At 43.4% G+C, this 17,500-nt stretch overlaps 1 protein-coding gene across 6 annotated transcripts in view; it reads left to right on the forward strand.

Annotated features, from left to right (window-relative positions):
- The window catches only part of fbn2a (fibrillin 2a), a 183,268-nt gene that overhangs the window by 165,444 nt on the left and 324 nt on the right, over positions 1–17,500 (forward strand). For 5 of the 6 annotated variants that reach the window (XM_079600824.1, XM_079600827.1, XM_079600828.1 and 2 more), the window contains 4 exons: positions 8,852–8,980; positions 14,698–14,929; positions 15,543–15,678; positions 17,347–17,500. The exon at positions 17,347–17,500 is cut by the window's right edge and continues 324 nt beyond it. In XM_079600824.1, the coding sequence (XP_079456950.1) occupies positions 8,852–8,980; positions 14,698–14,929; positions 15,543–15,678; positions 17,347–17,500 (651 nt within the window). The remainder of the gene's footprint in view (positions 1–8,851; positions 8,981–14,697; positions 14,930–15,542; positions 15,679–17,346) is intronic. The other variant, XM_079600826.1, reaches the window with a different exon arrangement.

The following is a 17,500-nucleotide window of genomic DNA, read 5'->3' on the forward strand; positions in this document are numbered from 1 at the left end:
TCACTCAGAACACACTGAGAGTAAAACACTACACAACCCTCACTGAGATAACACACACTGTCACTCAGAACACACTGAGAGTAAAACACTACACAACCCTCACTGAGATAACACACACTGTCACTCAGAACACACTGAGAGTAAAACACTACACAACCCTCACTGAGATAACACACACTGTCACTCAGAACACACTGAGAGTAAAACACTACACAACCCTCACTGAGATAACACACACTGTCACTCAGAACACACTGAGAGTAAAACACTACACAACCCTCACTGAGATAACACACACTGTCACTCAGAACACTGAGAGTAAAACACTACACAACCCTCACTGAGATAACACACACTGTCACTCAGAACACACTGAGAGTAAAACACTACACAACCCTCACTGAGATAACACACACTGTCACTCAGAACACACTGAGAGTCAAACACTACACAACCCTCACTGAGATAACACACACTGTCACTCAGAACACACTGAGAGTAAAACACTACACAACCCTCACTGAGATAACACACACTGTCACTCAGAACACTGAGAGTAAAACACTACACAACCATCACTGAGATAACACACACTGTCACTCAGAACACACTGAGAGTAAAACACTACACAACCCTCACTGAGATAACACACACTGTCACTCAGAACACACTGAGAGTAAAACACTACACAACCCTCACTGAGATAACACACACTGTCACTCAGAACACACTGAGAGTCAAACACTACACAACCCTCACTGAGATAACACACACTGTCACTCAGAACACACTGAGAGTCAAACACTACACAACCCTCACTGAGATAACACACACTGTCACTCAGAACACACTGAGAGTAAAACACTACACAACCCTCACTGAGATAACACACACTGTCACTCAGAACACACTGAGAGTAAAACACTACACAACCCTCACTGAGATAACACACACTGTCACTCAGAACACACTGAGAGTAAAACACTACACAACCCTCACTGAGATAACACACACTGTCACTCAGAACACTGAGAGTAAAACACTACACAACCCTCACTGAGATAACACACACTGTCACTCAGAACACTGAGAGTAAAACACTACACAACCCTCACTGAGATAACACACACTGTCACTCAGAACACACTGAGAGTAAAACACTACACAACCCTCACTGAGATAACACACACTGTCACTCAGAACACACTGAGAGTAAAACACTACACAACCCTCACTGAGATAACACACACTGTCACTCAGAACACACTGAGAGTAAAACACTACACAACCCTCACTGAGATAACACACACTGTCACTCAGAACACACTGAGAGTAAAACACTAGCATCAAACAACAATACAGAAAATACAAACTTTTCATCTTTACAGTTTGAACAATTTCAGTGACTTCCTACAAAGTAATATTTTCTTCAAAGAAAAGAGTGACATTCTTTCACATGATTTATTTACATTTTTAGAACACAATTCTTTAAGGTAAATGAAAATGAGCAGTTTGCTTCAATAGTCTGTAGTAATTTACGGAATTACAGTAATGAGAAAAAAAGGTAGAAACTAAAAGTACATGTAATTCGAACAAATAATTGGGCTAATCCTGCGTCTCTCCAGCATCAGGCCACAGGTGTTCATCACATCACATCTAATGTTCTCTCTTGCCATGCACCTTCTGGAGTGCCTTATCCATCCCTGCAGTCCTCTGGACTTGTGTCCTCACATCCGGCACACATGGCTTCCAAAAGAGACATTTGATCATGTGGGTGGTGACCAAACACTTTCCACGTCCAGGCAGAGAACAACTCCTCTATTGGGTTGAGGAAGGGTGATGCAGGCAGGTACAAAACCATAAATCTGCGATGTGCTGCACACCAATCTGTGACAGCATGCAGAGTGTGGAAAAGCAGCGTTATCAGCGTTAAAAACTTGGGGGTTTCTTACTGGCTCCCCTGTTCTGCTGGCACTAGCGGAGCATTGAGCTGTTCTAGGAAAGCTATAAGCCTTTCTGTGTTGTGTGAGCCAATGAGTGGTGTGTTGAGAAGCAAACCATCATTGGCCATTGCAGCACACATGGTGATATTTCCCCCTTTGGCCTGAAACATTTCTTCCTCTGCGCCGTGCTTTGGTATGTGGTGTTCCACCTCCATTACTCTCTGAAAAACAGCAAGTGCACAGTTTTACTGTAGTAATGCTAGTGTTTTTTTTACTGTAAATATTTTTATAGCTGTGTATGTAACCTCAGACGTCTTACCTGGACATATTGGTATCTTTGCTCTTTTACCCGTTCACTGTTTCTCTCGAACGGTACAGTGTATAACTGTTACATTGTAACTTGGTGTTTCTGTAGGACTCGAGCAATAGTTGTTGTGCTGACAGAATTACAGTTTTTTACGATCGCTATGACAGTTTTTTCAATACATTTAACAATTTTCCTAAACTCTTAACGCACCAACACACCTAAAACACACAATTGGCAAAACGGTTAATTTCATGCTCAAAATCACACATTGTAAACTAAACTCCAAAACTAATTTTCAAAATACAATAATACACTAACACAATACACTATGTCTAACAAAACACTGCAAACATGTTTCAAAATCAAATAATTATTCAAAACACTAACACATGTTCTCTTCCAACAGGAACATTTAGTCAATCATAACACAATGACAAAAAGAACACTAACATCAGCTGAAATTACAGAAACTGCATGTTATGTGTCAGGTCGGCCCTTATACAATAGACAGTATATTGTAGTGATCATATATTGTGTTTTGCTCTGTAGTTTCTTTTGAAGCCTATCTACATTTTAGTTTTGTTGGGTTCAGTAAATGCATGCATTTAGTTTCTTTTGCTGCAGAAATTCAATACAAAAAATGAATGACCATCTCAGAGTAGCTTTATGTACAGTTTATGAAACAAAAGAAAAAAAGACAGAGACAGAATTCCTACAGTAAAGACTTTATTTGCAAAAGGACATTACTGCAAGATATACCTCTCTATAAGATATACTCTAAGATATACTCGTCTTCCTCTCCTTCGTGCAGGCATTTTTCTTTCTTTCTTTCTTTCTTTCTTTCTTTCTTTCTTTCTTTCTTTCTTTCTTTCTTTCTTTCTTTCTTTCTTTCTTTCTTTCTTTCTTTCGCTCCATATTGTTCCTTTTCCACACAAGATCAGCCCAAAGAGTCCTCTTTTATAACATATGGTCATGCGATTGAAAGAAACTCAACACCTGAGTGTGCTTCTGGATGGGAATCAGCTGTAATTTATATATGTGCAAAACCTTCAATAAGCTGTTTCTCAGTAGCAATGGAATAAAACACAGGGAATATATTTGTGTTTCCATTCACAATATGAACAGCTGCTCACTTTGACTTTAGCCTATAAGTTATGTTTAGAACATGATGTTATCTATTCTGACATACAGTGTGAAAGCATTTGTAAATTTGGCAGTAACATTACATAGTTTTGGTATTGGTTGAGCTTGTGTAAAAGAAGTTCAAGCATTTTAAATTTGTGTTAACTGTATGCATTTTGTGTCAAAGCGACAAGAAATGTGTTAATTGTATAGCCTACAAAGACGGATGTTGTGCTAACCGTGTTAAGAGTTTAGGAAACTTGTTAAATGTATTGAAAAAACTGTCATAGCGATGGTAAAAAAACTGTAACATTTTCACATATATCATTATCAGCCAGCACTCTATCTTGAATCTCCCGCAGTTTTATTGCATTGTTGACAAGAACATGTCAACAATAGCATTTTCCTGCGCATCTGAACATATGTTTCCTCTTCCTCCTGTTGGGGCCAGCCTTTGGGTACAGTTATAATAAAAATATATTTTACAGTCAAACTTACTGTAATATATATCTGTGTAAATATTCTATAATTGCAATATAAAATATATTCCTGTAATGTTCTCTACTGTAAGGATGTAACTCTCTCCTGTTTCAGCTGAAGTTGCCATCAGCAGTGTTTGAAAGACATAAGGCTGAAATCTGTTCTGTTTTGAATGTGTGGTTCACAGTTTTGACAGCAGTGTGTTAGCATTTGAACAAAGTGCTGTAAATCCACAGTGTTGTGCAGGTTGTGGTTAAAGTCATGGGATAAGTGTGTAGAGTTTTGAAAACTGTGTTCAAGCAATGGAAAACGAACACGAGTTTGGTCCACATGAACTGCTGCTGTGCAGACTGTAGTTCGAGTTTTGCACATGTAGCTCCAGTTGTGCTCACTGTCGTTTAGCAATCGAAAAACTGCAACACTTCAGCTTCTACTATTAACTAATATAGTAACAAGCTTAACTAATCAGGAAGTAATATCGAATTTAGGAGATAGTTCCTTATTAGGTAATCAATAATTACTTGATGATATCAGCCTCATTAATAACTATTTACTTACTGACAAATTATAAAGAACATTGTCGTGTGTCTGAGACGTAATCAGTCATCATTTTTAATCTAAATGTACAAACATGTTTTTCACTTTAAAATAATGTTGCAGATCACCAGTAGTTCCTGCATAATCACACTTGAGTAATTAGTGATGCTCTGATCACAACACACCCTGAGGTGTCTCTCCCCTGCAGGCCTCATCGGCACTGATCACAACACACCCTGAGGTGTCTCTCCCCTGCAGGCCTCATCGGCACTGATCACAACACACCCTGAGGTGTCTCTCCCCTGCAGGCCTCATCGGCACTGATCACAACACACCCTGAGGTGTCTCTCCCCTGCAGGCCTCATCGGCACTGATCCTCAACACACCCTGAGGTGTCTCTCCCCTGCAGGCCTCATCGGCACTGATCACAACACACCCTGAGGTGTCTCTCTCCTGCAGGCCTCATCGGCACTGATCACAACACACCCTGAGGTGTCTCTCCCCTGCAGGCCTCATCGGCACTGATCCTCAACACACCCTGAGGTGTCTCTCCCCTGCAGGCCTCATCGGCACTGATCACAACACACCCTGAGGTGTCTCTCTCCTGCAGGCCTCATCGGCACTGATCACAACACACCCTGAGGTGTCTCTCCCCTGCAGGCCTCATCGGCACTGATCACAACACACCCTGAGGTGTCTCTCTCCTGCAGGCCTCATCGGCACTGATCACAACACACCCTGAGGTGTCTCTCCCCTGCAGGCCTCATCGGCACTGATCACAACACACCCTGAGGTGTCTCTCCCCTGCAGGCCTCATCGGCACTGATCACAACACACCCTGAGGTGTCTCTCCCCTGCAGGCCTCATCGGCACTGATCCTCAACACACCCTGAGGTGTCTCTCTCCTGCAGGCCTCATCGGCACTGATCCTCAACACACCCTGAGGTGTCTCTCCCCTGCAGGCCTCATCGGCACTGATCCTCAACACACCCTGAGGTGTCTCTCCCCTGCAGGCCTCATCGGCACTGATCCTCAACACACCCTGAGGTGTCTCTCCCCTGCAGGCCTCATCGGCACTGATCCTCAACACACCCTGAGGTGTCTCTCCCCTGCAGGCCTCATCGGCACTGATCACAACACACCCTGAGGTGTCTCTCCCCTGCAGGCCTCATCGGCACTGATCCTCAACACACCCTGAGGTGTCTCTCTCCTGCAGGCCTCATCGGCACTGATCACAACACACCCTGAGGTGTCTCTCCCCTGCAGGCCTCATCGGCACTGATCCTCAACACACCCTGAGGTGTCTCTCTCCTGCAGGCCTCATCGGCACTGATCACAACACACCCTGAGGTGTCTCTCTCCTGCAGGCCTCATCGGCACTGATCCTCAACACACCCTGAGGTGTCTCTCTCCTGCAGGCCTCATCGGCACTGATCACAACACACCCTGAGGTGTCTCTCCCCTGCAGGCCTCATCGGCACTGATCCTCAACACACCCTGAGGTGTCTCTCCCCTGCAGGCCTCATCGGCACTGATCCTCAACACACCCTGAGGTGTCTCTCTCCTGCAGGCCTCATCGGCACTGATCCTCAACACACCCTGAGGTGTCTCTCTCCTGCAGGCCTCATCGGCACTGATCCTCAACACACCCTGAGGTGTCTCTCCCCTGCAGGCCTCATCGGCACTGATCCTCAACACACCCTGAAGTGTCTCTCTCCTGCAGGCCTCATCGGCACTGATCCTCAACACACCCTGAGGTGTCTCTCTCCTGCAGGCCTCATCGGCACTGATCACAACACACCCTGAGGTGTCTCTCCCCTGCAGGCCTCATCGGCACTGATCACAACACACCCTGAGGTGTCTCTCTCCTGCAGGCCTCATTGGCACTGATCCTCAACACACCCTGAGGTGTCTCTCCCCTGCAGGCCTCATCGGCACTGATCACAACACACCCTGAGGTGTCTCTCCCCTGCAGGCCTCATCGGCACTGATCCTCAACACACCCTGAGGTGTCTCACCCCTGCAGGCCTCATCGGCACTGATCCTCAACACACCCTGAGGTGTCTCTCCCCTGCAGGCCTCATCGGCACTGATCCTCAACACACCCTGAGGTGTCTCTCCCCTGCAGGCCTCATCGGCACTGATCCTCAACACACCCTGAGGTGTCTCTCTCCTGCAGGCCTCATCGGCACTGATCCTCAACACACCCTGAGGTGTCTCTCCCCTGCAGGCCTCATCGGCACTGATCCTCAACACACCCTGAGGTGTCTCTCCCCTGCAGGCCTCATCGGCACTGATCCTCAACACACCCTGAGGTGTCTCTCTCCTGCAGGCCTCATCCGCACTGATCCTCAACACACCCTGAGGTGTCTCTCCCCTGCAGGCCTCATCGGCACTGATCCTCAACACACCCTGAGGTGTCTCTCTCCTGCAGGCCTCATCGGCACTGATCACAACACACCCTGAGGTGTCTCTCCCCTGCAGGCCTCATCGGCACTGATCACAACACACCCTGAGGTGTCTCTCCCCTGCAGGCCTCATCGGCACTGATCACAACACACCCTGAGGTGTCTCTCCCCTGCAGGCCTCATCGGCACTGATCACAACACACCCTGAGGTGTCTCTCCCCTGCAGGCCTCATCGGCACTGATCACAACACACCCTGAGGTGTCTCTCCCCTGCAGGCCTCATCGGCACTGATCCTCAACACACCCTGAGGTGTCTCTCCCCTGCAGGCCTCATCGGCACTGATCCTCAACACACCCTGAGGTGTCTCTCCCCTGCAGGCCTCATCGGCACTGATCCTCAACACACCCTGAGGTGTCTCTCCCCTGCAGGCCTCATCGGCACTGATCCTCAACACACCCTGAGGTGTCTCTCCCCTGCAGGCCTCATCGGCACTGATCACAACACACCCTGAGGTGTCTCTCCCCTGCAGGCCTCATCGGCACTGATCCTCAACACACCCTGAGGTGTCTCTCTCTCCTGCAGGCCTCATCGGCACTGATCCTCAACACACCCTGAGGTGTCTCTCTCCTGCAGGCCTCATCGGCACTGATCCTCAACACACCCTGAGGTGTCTCTCTCCTGCAGGCCTCATCGGCACTGATCCTCAACACACCCTGAGGTGTCTCTCTCCTGCAGGCCTCATCGGCACTGATCCTCAACACACCCTGAGGTGTCTCTCTCCTGCAGGCCTCATCGGCACTGATCCTCAACACACCCTGAGGTGTCTCTCTCCTGCAGGCCTCATCGGCACTGATCCTCAACACACCCTGAGGTGTCTCTCTCTCCTGCAGGCCTCATCGGCACTGATCACAACACACCCTGAGGTGTCTCTCCCCTGCAGGCCTCATCGGCACTGATCCTCAACACACCCTGAGGTGTCTCTCCCCTGCAGGCCTCATCGGCACTGATCCTTAACACACCCTGAGGTGTCTCTCTCCTGCAGGCCTCATCGGCACTGATCCTCAACACACCCTGAGGTGTCAGCAGAGATTGTGTGACTCTCCCCTGTGAGGAACTGATCCTCAACACACCCTCCATACCGGCGGGACTTATTAATAACCTTTAATTAATCACTTTTTTAAAACATCACTGAACTTACTTAAGCCGAACTGTGACGCTATTTTCTTCTGGAAACATTATTTTCCTGTTATCTCTGTAAAGCTGCTTTGATACAATCTGTACATTCAGAGTAAAAATGACTGATTACGTCTCAGACACACGACAATGCTCTTTATAATTTGTCAGTTAGTTAATAGTTATTAATGAGGCTAATCTCATTAAGTAAATATTGATTACCTAATAAGGAACTATCTCCTAATTTCAATATTACTTCCTGATTAGTTAAGCTTGTTACTACATTAGTTAATAGTAGAAGCTGAAGTGTTGATGTAGTGCTACTCAGTAAGAAAAGCATTTTTTGCAGTGAGGAAGTAATGCAGGACTAATGAGTATTTTTGTCTTGTTAAAGATGCATCAAGATGCATTTACTAAAGTAGTAAAATGACATAAGATATTAATTTGTTTTCTGGGGAAATAAATAAAAATTAAGTGAGTTGATGCTTAAAAAAGTAAAATGATCTGCCAAAGGGGTCAGAAAAATAACGTTGTTTCTGTTTGAATTGAGATTATTTTTCTGACCCCATCATCAGATAGTTTTGCTTATTTTAAGCATCAACTCACTTCATTTTGATTAATTCCCCCAGAAGACAGGACATAATATCTTAGGTCATTTTACTCATCTAGTAAATACAACTTGATTTAAGAAGTTTTAGATATTTGCACTGGAAACAAGACAGAGATACTTAGTAAGAAAAGCATTTTTTGCAGTACTTATGGACCATTATTCTAAAGGATTACCTTACACTTGTGAACTTTGTTTCAGTGTATGTGATTATGATCATAGTAAAAAGCAGCATGTCAGTCAGGTGTGTGAGCTCCTGTGGTCTTCTCTCAGATGTGGACGAGTGTGTGTCTGAGCCGAGTCCGTGTGGCCTGCGGGGCGTCTGCCAGAACTCGGCGGGCAGCTTCCACTGTGACTGTCCACAGGGCTTCAGACTGGACTCTCTCGGACTCAACTGTCACGGTACGGCCCTGCGTTTCTGAACTATTCATGCAATCTTGGAGTAAAAGTTTAGAATCAAGTCCCATCCTACATTCTTACCCTCACTGAATATACTATTTCACTCTGACATGTTACATTACAGGAGGAAAATGGGTCGCAAATGGCGTTTCATGTTGTCTTTCACAGTGAAAATGTGCTCTGCTTCATATTACTACAGCAATTTCATTTGATAGAGTTCTATAAACAGGAAGTTAATATTGAGTTAACTGACATTTCAGATACAATATGGGAATTTGTTTTTCTTCACAAAAAAAGAATTTAGAATTATTCATCAAATTATAAAAAATTTGTGCAGATTTGGATAAATTCAGATGTGGACACTGGCATTGACAGCCAGGTCAGCACCTGTGGAATCTGTGGTGCTTATTAACACATTCATTTTGAGAGAATATTTGGGGGATTATTGCAAAAATGTCAATGTGGTGTAACCGTAAAAACATTATACCAAATAATTGATCTTGATTAAAAAAAGTTTAAATTCTAAATAAAACACCATATCTGATAGTTTGGCATAATCTTAATTAGAACTATTTAACAGTAAATAAAAGTAAATGGAACACCATTGTTCTGAATATTATAATTAATTTGGGGAATCATGTGGGTCAAGTAAAATTCCTGAGTGTCAATGTGGCGTAACCACCATTAAAGGAGTCATTTTGTTAATATTGTGTAAGAAGACCATGTGACAGGAACATATATCACAGGGGAGGACCCCTGGTGATACCAACTGCTGCATGTAAATGTTAGTAACTCTCTTTTTGAGCACTGAGGAAAGCATGTGCTGAAACGTTGTTTTTAAATTCACCTGCACTTTGCACTTTATTAATAAAATTATGTTTTCGTTGACATTTTGTCTCAAGTGGATCAGTGTGCGGCTAGCCACTCTCTCTACTCCTATCATTCGCTTGGCTCAACACACCTGAAGTAAATGGACTCTTAACAAAAGGATACTTTTTTGGTTGGAGCGCTACATATCCTCCTATGTTCCATTAGTAACTCTCTTTTTGAAATTTTTAGGGTATGGTCAAGTATTCTTAGGTATACATGTCAAATGGTATGACCCCAGGAATACATTGATAATTCATCATTATTATAAAAATTTGTATTAACTATTAACATTTTAAATATTCCAACCAAGGGAACATGCTGTCAAGTCAAGTCACCTTCATTTATATATTCAAAGCAACTTTACAGTGATAATATAAATTAAAGTAACAAAGATTGTTTTGGCTTTACAGCAGCTCTAGAATAAAGTTATTTACATAGGTGTCCATGATAATGCCTGTCAAATTTGATTAAACTGAAATGTAACTTGGTTATTTGGTTCTTGCAGAAGCTCAAACGTGCTGCGTAACACAAGAATAAACCTCATTGGTTCTTGCTGAAGCTCAAACGTGCTGCGTAACACCAGAATGAACCTCATTGGTTCTTGCTGAAGCTCAAACATGCTGCGTAACACAGGAATGAACCTCATTGGTTCTTGCAGAAGCTCAAACGAGCTGCGTAACACAAGAATGAACCTCATTGGTTCTTGCTGAAGCTCAAACGTGCTGCGTAACACAGGAATGAACCTCATTGGTTCTTGCAGAAGCTCAAACGTGTTGCGTAACAGAAGAATGAACCTCATTGGTTCTTGCTGAAGCTCAAACGTGCTGCGTAACACAGGAATGAACCTCATTGGTTCTTGCTGAAGCTCAAACATGCTGCGTAACACAGGAATGAACCTCATTGGTTCTTGCAGAAGCTCAAACGAGCTGCGTAACACAAGAATGAACCTCATTGGTTCTTGCTGAAGCTCAAACGTGCTGCGTAACACAAGAATTAACCTCATTGGTTCCTGCTGAAGCTCAAACGTGCTGCGTAACACAAGAATGAACCTCATTGGTTCTTGCAGAAGCTCAAACGTGCTGCGTAACACGAGAATGAACCTCATTGGTTCTTGCAGAAGCTCAAACGTGCTGCGTAACACGAGAATGAACCTCATTGGTTCCTGCTGAAGCTCAAACGTGCTGTGTAACACAGGAATGAACCTCATTGGTTCTTGCAGAAGCTCAAACGTGCTGCGTAACACAGGAATGAACCTCATTGGTTCTTGCAGAAGCTCAAACGTGCTGCGTAACACGAGAATGAACCTCATTGGTTCTTGCAGAAGCTCAAACGTGCTGCGTAACACAGGAATGAACCTCATTGGTTCTTGCAGAAGCTCAAACGTGCTGCGTAACACAAGAATGAACCTCATTGGTTCTTGCAGAAGCTCAAACGTGCTGCGTAACACAAGAATGAACCTCATTGGTTCTTGCAGAAGCTCAAACGTGCTGCGTAACACAAGAATGAACCTCATTGGTTCTTGCTGAAGCTCAAACGTGCTGCGTAACACTAGAATGAACCTCATTGGTTCTTGCAGAATCTCAAACGTGCTGCGTAACACAAGAATGAACCTCATTGGTTCTTGCTGAAGCTCAAACGTGCTGCGTAACACAAGAATGAACCTCATTGGTTCTTGCAGAAGCTCAAACGTGCTGCGTAACACGAGAATGAACCTCATTGGTTCTTGCTGAAGCTCAAACGTGCTGCGTAACACAGGAATGAACCTCATTGGTTCTTGCTGAAGCTCAAACGTGCTGCGTAACACAGGAATGAACCTCATTGGTTCTTGCAGAAGCTCAAACGAGCTGCGTAACACGAGAATGAACCTCATTGGTTCCTGCTGAAGCTCAAACGAGCTGCGTAACACAAGAATTAACCTCATTGGTTCCTGCTGAAGCTCAAACGTGCTGCGTAACACAGGAATGAACCTCATTGGTTCTTGCAGAAGCTCAAACGTTTTGCGTAACACAAGAATGAACCTCATTGGTTCTTGCAGAATCTCAAACGTGCTGCGTAACACAGGAATGAACCTCATTGGTTCTTGCAGAATCTCAAACGTGCTGCGTAACACAAGAATGAACCTCATTGGTTCTTGCAGAATCTCAAACGTGCTGCGTAACACAAGAATGAACCTCATTGGTTATTGCTGAAGCTCAAACGTGCTGCGTAACACAAGAATGAACCTCATTGGTTCTTGCAGAATCTCAAACGTGCTGCGTAACACAAGAATGAACCTCATTGGTTCTTGCTGAAGCTCAAACGTGCTGCGTAACACAAGAATGAACCTCATTGGTTCTTGCTGAAGCTCAAACGTGCTGCGTAACACGAGAATGAACCTCATTGGTTCTTGATGAAGCTCAAACGTGCTGCGTAACACAAGAATAAACCTCATTGGTTCTTGCTGAAGCTCAAACGTGCTGCGTAACACGAGAATGAACCTCATTGGTTCTTGCTGAAGCTCAAACGTGCTGCGTAACACAAGAATAAACCTCATTGGTTCTTGCTGAAGCTCAAACGTGCTGCGTAACACAGGAATGAACCTCATTGGTTCTTGCTGAAGCTCAAACGTGCTGCGTAACAGGAATGAACCTCGTTGGTTCTTGAGAAGCTCAAACGTGCTGCGTAACACACAAGAATGAACCTCATTGGTTCTTGCTGAAGCTCAAACGTGCTGCGTAACACAAGAATGAACCTCATTGGTTCTTGCAGAAGCTCAAACGTGCTGCGTAACACAAGAATGAACCTCATTGGTTCTTGCAGAAGCTCAAACGTGCTGCGTAACACTAGAATGAACCTCATTGGTTCTTGCTGAAGCTCAAACGTGCTGCGTAACAGGAACGCATTACGCATTACATAATCAGAAGGTATTAGCTTTCTTTACGTGTTTCCATTGTGCGTATTTTCAATTCGCAATTTCAATTTGCGCAATTTGAATGGAAACGCAGCTACTGACAGTAATGCAGCGTCTAGGTTTAACAACCATATTAAACTAGACGAAATAAGCTTAAAATGGCTTAGGAACTATAGGCTATTTAGATGTGGATAAACGCACTTTGGATGTGGATAAACGCACTTTGGATGTGGATAAACGCACTTTGGATGTGGATAAACGCACTTTGGATGTGGATAAACGCACTTTGGATGTGGATAAACGCACTTTGGATGTGGATAAACGCACTTTGGATGCGGATAAACGCACTTTGGATGTGGATAAACGAACTTTGGATGTGGGTAAACGCTATACGGCGTTTACGTGCGTTTAGCCTCCACTACATCCCTGATTGTCACCAAATGGGGCTATTCAAAGCCTTTATAAAGTCCCTCTTCCTCTTGAAACGGTCTCCTAATGCCTGACATACACAACACATGCAGGTAAGGGTCTAAATAATAGCTTTACTTTTGCCTGATACATGATAATAATCTGTACACTATTGTGATCTGAGCATAGTGTTATACATATCGTCGGCTAACGTGAATAAATCTATAAGCTAACACTGTTCTCTCATCGAGACCCGACTCCTGCCCCGTTCTCCTCACACCACAGCTCAATGTGTCTCCTCTGACCGTTGTTTTGTCTAATCCTGGCCTGTCTACTCTCTTGGCTTCATATAAGGCTCATAATTATATGGCTGAGGTCCATCATACGAGTAAACATTTAGGCTACAATTTCCTCAGCGTCCGAACTGTCATTGCGATCCATTGCTTTCCTATTGTTTACTTTGACCGCTCTGCCTCATGTTACGTCACTTCCGGTTTGGCGGTTTTCAAACGCGGAAGTAAAATTTTCCTCACAAAAACGACTCCAGAAGCCTAAATAGCGTTTTATAAGTATATGTTCATATTTAAATATAGTTCCTACATTATTTTTCTATACATTGGCTCACTGGGTACTCTAACCTGCAACATAGCCTTTAAATAGGAGTAAAACAGAGATTGTTGCATTAATGCCTGTCAAGCCTTATGTGAAAAATCTGGGAGTCCTTCAGGGCTGTGTTTCCCGAAACCATCGTTCAGACGAACATTCACAAACAGCATCGCAGAGTTGAGTGTGTGTGTGTGTGTGTGAGCGACAGATCTCCACCTGTGGAAGAACTCTTCTTCATCTCTAGAAGAAGACTTTGTTGTTTGCATGACATGTGGACTCAATAATCCTTATCTTGAGTAACATAAGCAAGATGGCATTCAGTACAACCTGCATCTTTCATTTAGAAAACACACAAATGTTTTTGAAGAGTGTGCATGTGTGAACACACTCTACTGCGGAAGAACAAGCCTATGATATAATCTGGAAATAAAGATAAATAACAGAAGAATTAGAAATAGTTCTCAGATGCCATGCCCGTAAATGTAGCATTAAATCAATGTCAACTTCTTTTAATAAAACTGTTTATTACTCCACCACCTGTGTGACATCATTCACCGATGTGGTTGAGCGACCAATTTGCGACACTATGGTTTCAGGACCAGTCACTGGCTAGATGATTTCTTGAGTTTGTAAATAGAATTTAAATAGACAAAAAAAAAAAAAAAAACTAGAATAAATTTACTGATTTTTATTTAGAAAAAAACTGAAAAATCACGAACGAAAGAAACGAACACTTTAAAGTTGAACAATGAACTATAATGCATATATAAAAGTCTTCCTTGTGACATTGAGTTGAACAGTTTTCATTTAGGACATTTTTTTTCATACGTGCACACACACAAATGCATGCATTCATAGGCACACACACACACACACACACACACCACATGCTAAGAGAGTAACGTTTCTTCTTGATTAAAAGCTTTGCTGTTGTCCTGACCTGCAGATGACAACGAGTGCCTGAACCCAGACACCTGTGGTTCTGCTTCCTGTTTCAACACGCTGGGCAGCTTTAAGTGCGGCTGTCCATCTGGCTTCACCTTTGACCCCGTGTCCACGAGCTGTGAAGACGTGGACGAGTGTGTGTCCTCCACAAGCCCCTGCAGATACGCCTGCTCCAACACACAGGGGGGATTCGTGTGCGGATGTCCCGCGGGATATTACAGAGCGGGACACGGGTGAGTCTGCACCAAACACTGGTACACACTCAAACTACAGTCATGTGCCATACTCACAGCAACACAGGTTATAGTGAATCGTGGACAAGTATAGGCAAACCTGCTCAACATGGCTGCATTTTAAAAACTTTTATTATACTTCTCTTTATTTTGTGTTTTTTACTGATTGATTATTATACTACTTTGTGTAATACAATAAAAAATACTATATTAAAGTAATGAGAATCATCATGATTATGGGACTTACAAAAATGTTCAGATGGATTACAGGGAAAATAACTACAGGGAAATTACAGTAATGAAACATAAAGAAAACTGTCATGAAAATAAAACACTGAAATGCTGCTTGATCCTTTAGTTTATTAGCATGCAAACAGTGGGAAATCTGCCTTTCTCTTCATAGTTGTCAAATCTGCCATTGTATATTACGAATAGTGTCGGCTCTTTGACAAATGATGATTGTTCCTCTTTTTTTAAGTTGCATTGGACTGCTGGTGTCTGTTAAATGCGGATGACATGGGTAGAAATACATGTAGCCAGCATTCTGTGTGCTTTATCGGTCTTCTCTTTGGATCGTTCTCATCGGTGAGCTTGAATGAGTGTGTTCCTGCAGGCACTGTGTGTCGGCTGCTGGTTCTGGAGCTGGAGAAGAAGAAAACGCTCTGTCTCCTGAAACCTGCTTCGGCTGCAAGACCAGTGGACTCCAGAAGAAGAGTGTCAGGAGAAGACACACTTCAAACCTCACACAGGTAAAAGAAAAAAGGGGGAAAAAATCAAAAGCAATTTCTTAAAGGGTTAGTTCACCCAAACATGTAAACTCTATCAGTAATGACTCTCCCTCATGTCGTTCCAAACCCGTAAGACTTTCCTTCATCTTCAGAACACAAATGGAGAAGTTTTTGATGAAATCTGAGAGCTTTTGCCCCTACATTTGACACAACTACCACTTTCAGAAAGTCAGTAAAGACATCATTAAAGTAATCCATGTGACTTTAATCTCCAATGTGCATTCACACAACAAAGTCTGCTCTTGCATCAACACATGCGTTGTGGTGCTCTCGTCAATGCACGCGGACATTCATCTTTTGTAAATAAAGTGGTAAATTATGTTTTTTGTGCAAACAAAGCACTCGGGTAAAGTAAACACTTCATAAATTGAGGTTAACCCACTGGAGTCACATGGATTACTTTAATGTATTTGACCACTTTCAAGCCCCAGAAAGGTATAGTTGCGTAGCTGTCAATACAGGGACGGAAAGCTCTCAGGTTTCATCAAAAAGATCTTCATTTGTGTCCTGATGAAAGTCTTACGGGTTTGGAACGACTTGAGGGCGAGTAATTAATGACAAAATTTTAGTTTTTGGGTGAACTAACCCTTGAAAACTGTTTCGTGAAGCACAGCCATAAGTTATTACCTTAGGGTCCGCTAACACGACACCGTTCCAAGAGAAAACCCTTAATACGATCCGGCCGCTCATCCGCACAGAACAGTGCCTGTGTCTCGAGAACACAAACCATGAAATAAGTTTCAAGGTACAAGCCTTGAAAAATTAAAAACACCGAATTTTTTATCGCTTCCGCATAGCCACGCGAACCGTAATTATCCCGACAACGTTTTATCTGTACAGAGTTAAAGGGAAGGAGGCCTTCACAGACTAGTGGACACTCCAGGACTGCGGTGTCGTCGTGTCCAGGCGCTGGTCCTTCATCAGATACGGATATATAAGTATTCTAGGTTATTACGTGTGGAAGTTTTTTATCCAATATTTAGAATAATTAGAATCTCTATTTTTTCAGAATTTAGTAGTAGGAAATTACTAGTCACCCAATGTTTTATATCAGCTATGCATTCCGTTAATTTTGTGAATTGGTAAGTTTCATCAGGGCGTGAAGAAATATACAGCTGAGTATCGTCGGCATAACAGTGAAAGCTAATTCCATGTTTCCTAATGATATCTCCTAATGGTAGCATGTACAGAGTGAACAGCAGCGGTCCTAGTACTGAGCCTTGTGGCACGCCATACGGAACTTGTGATTGATAAGACATCTCTTCATTTACTGCTACAAACTGATAACGGTCAGATAAGTATGATTTAAACCATGCTAGTGCAATTCCACTAATGCCAACATAATGTTCGAGTCTATTTAAAAGAATGTCGTGACTTTAACGAGAGCTGTCTCGGTGGTACGCTCTAAATCCGGACTGAAAATCCTCGTAGATATCATTTCTTTCAAGAAAAGAACACATTTGTGAGGATACTGCTTTTTCTAATATCTTTGACAGAAAAGGCAGATTCGAGGTCGGCCTGTAATTGACTAATTCTGCAGGATCAAGTTGCGTTTTTTTAACAAGCGGTTTAATCATAGCTAGCTTAAAAGTTTTACATAACTAATATAATTTTCTGCTGTTCCTACAGGAAGCAGTTACTCTGGCCAGTGTGGATGTGGATCAGCCGCTGAAGTTACATCTCAAGCGTTCACAACTCAAACCCAGAGCAGCCGTCCTGGAGCTGGTGCCTGCGGTCCGATCCCTCGACCAGCGCGAGACCTACTCCATCACAGCCGGAAACC

The sequence above is a fragment of the Phoxinus phoxinus genome (genome assembly GCF_949152265.1).
Source record: "Phoxinus phoxinus genome assembly, chromosome: 23".
In the NCBI taxonomy this organism is placed as follows: Eukaryota; Metazoa; Chordata; class Actinopteri; order Cypriniformes; family Leuciscidae; genus Phoxinus; species Phoxinus phoxinus.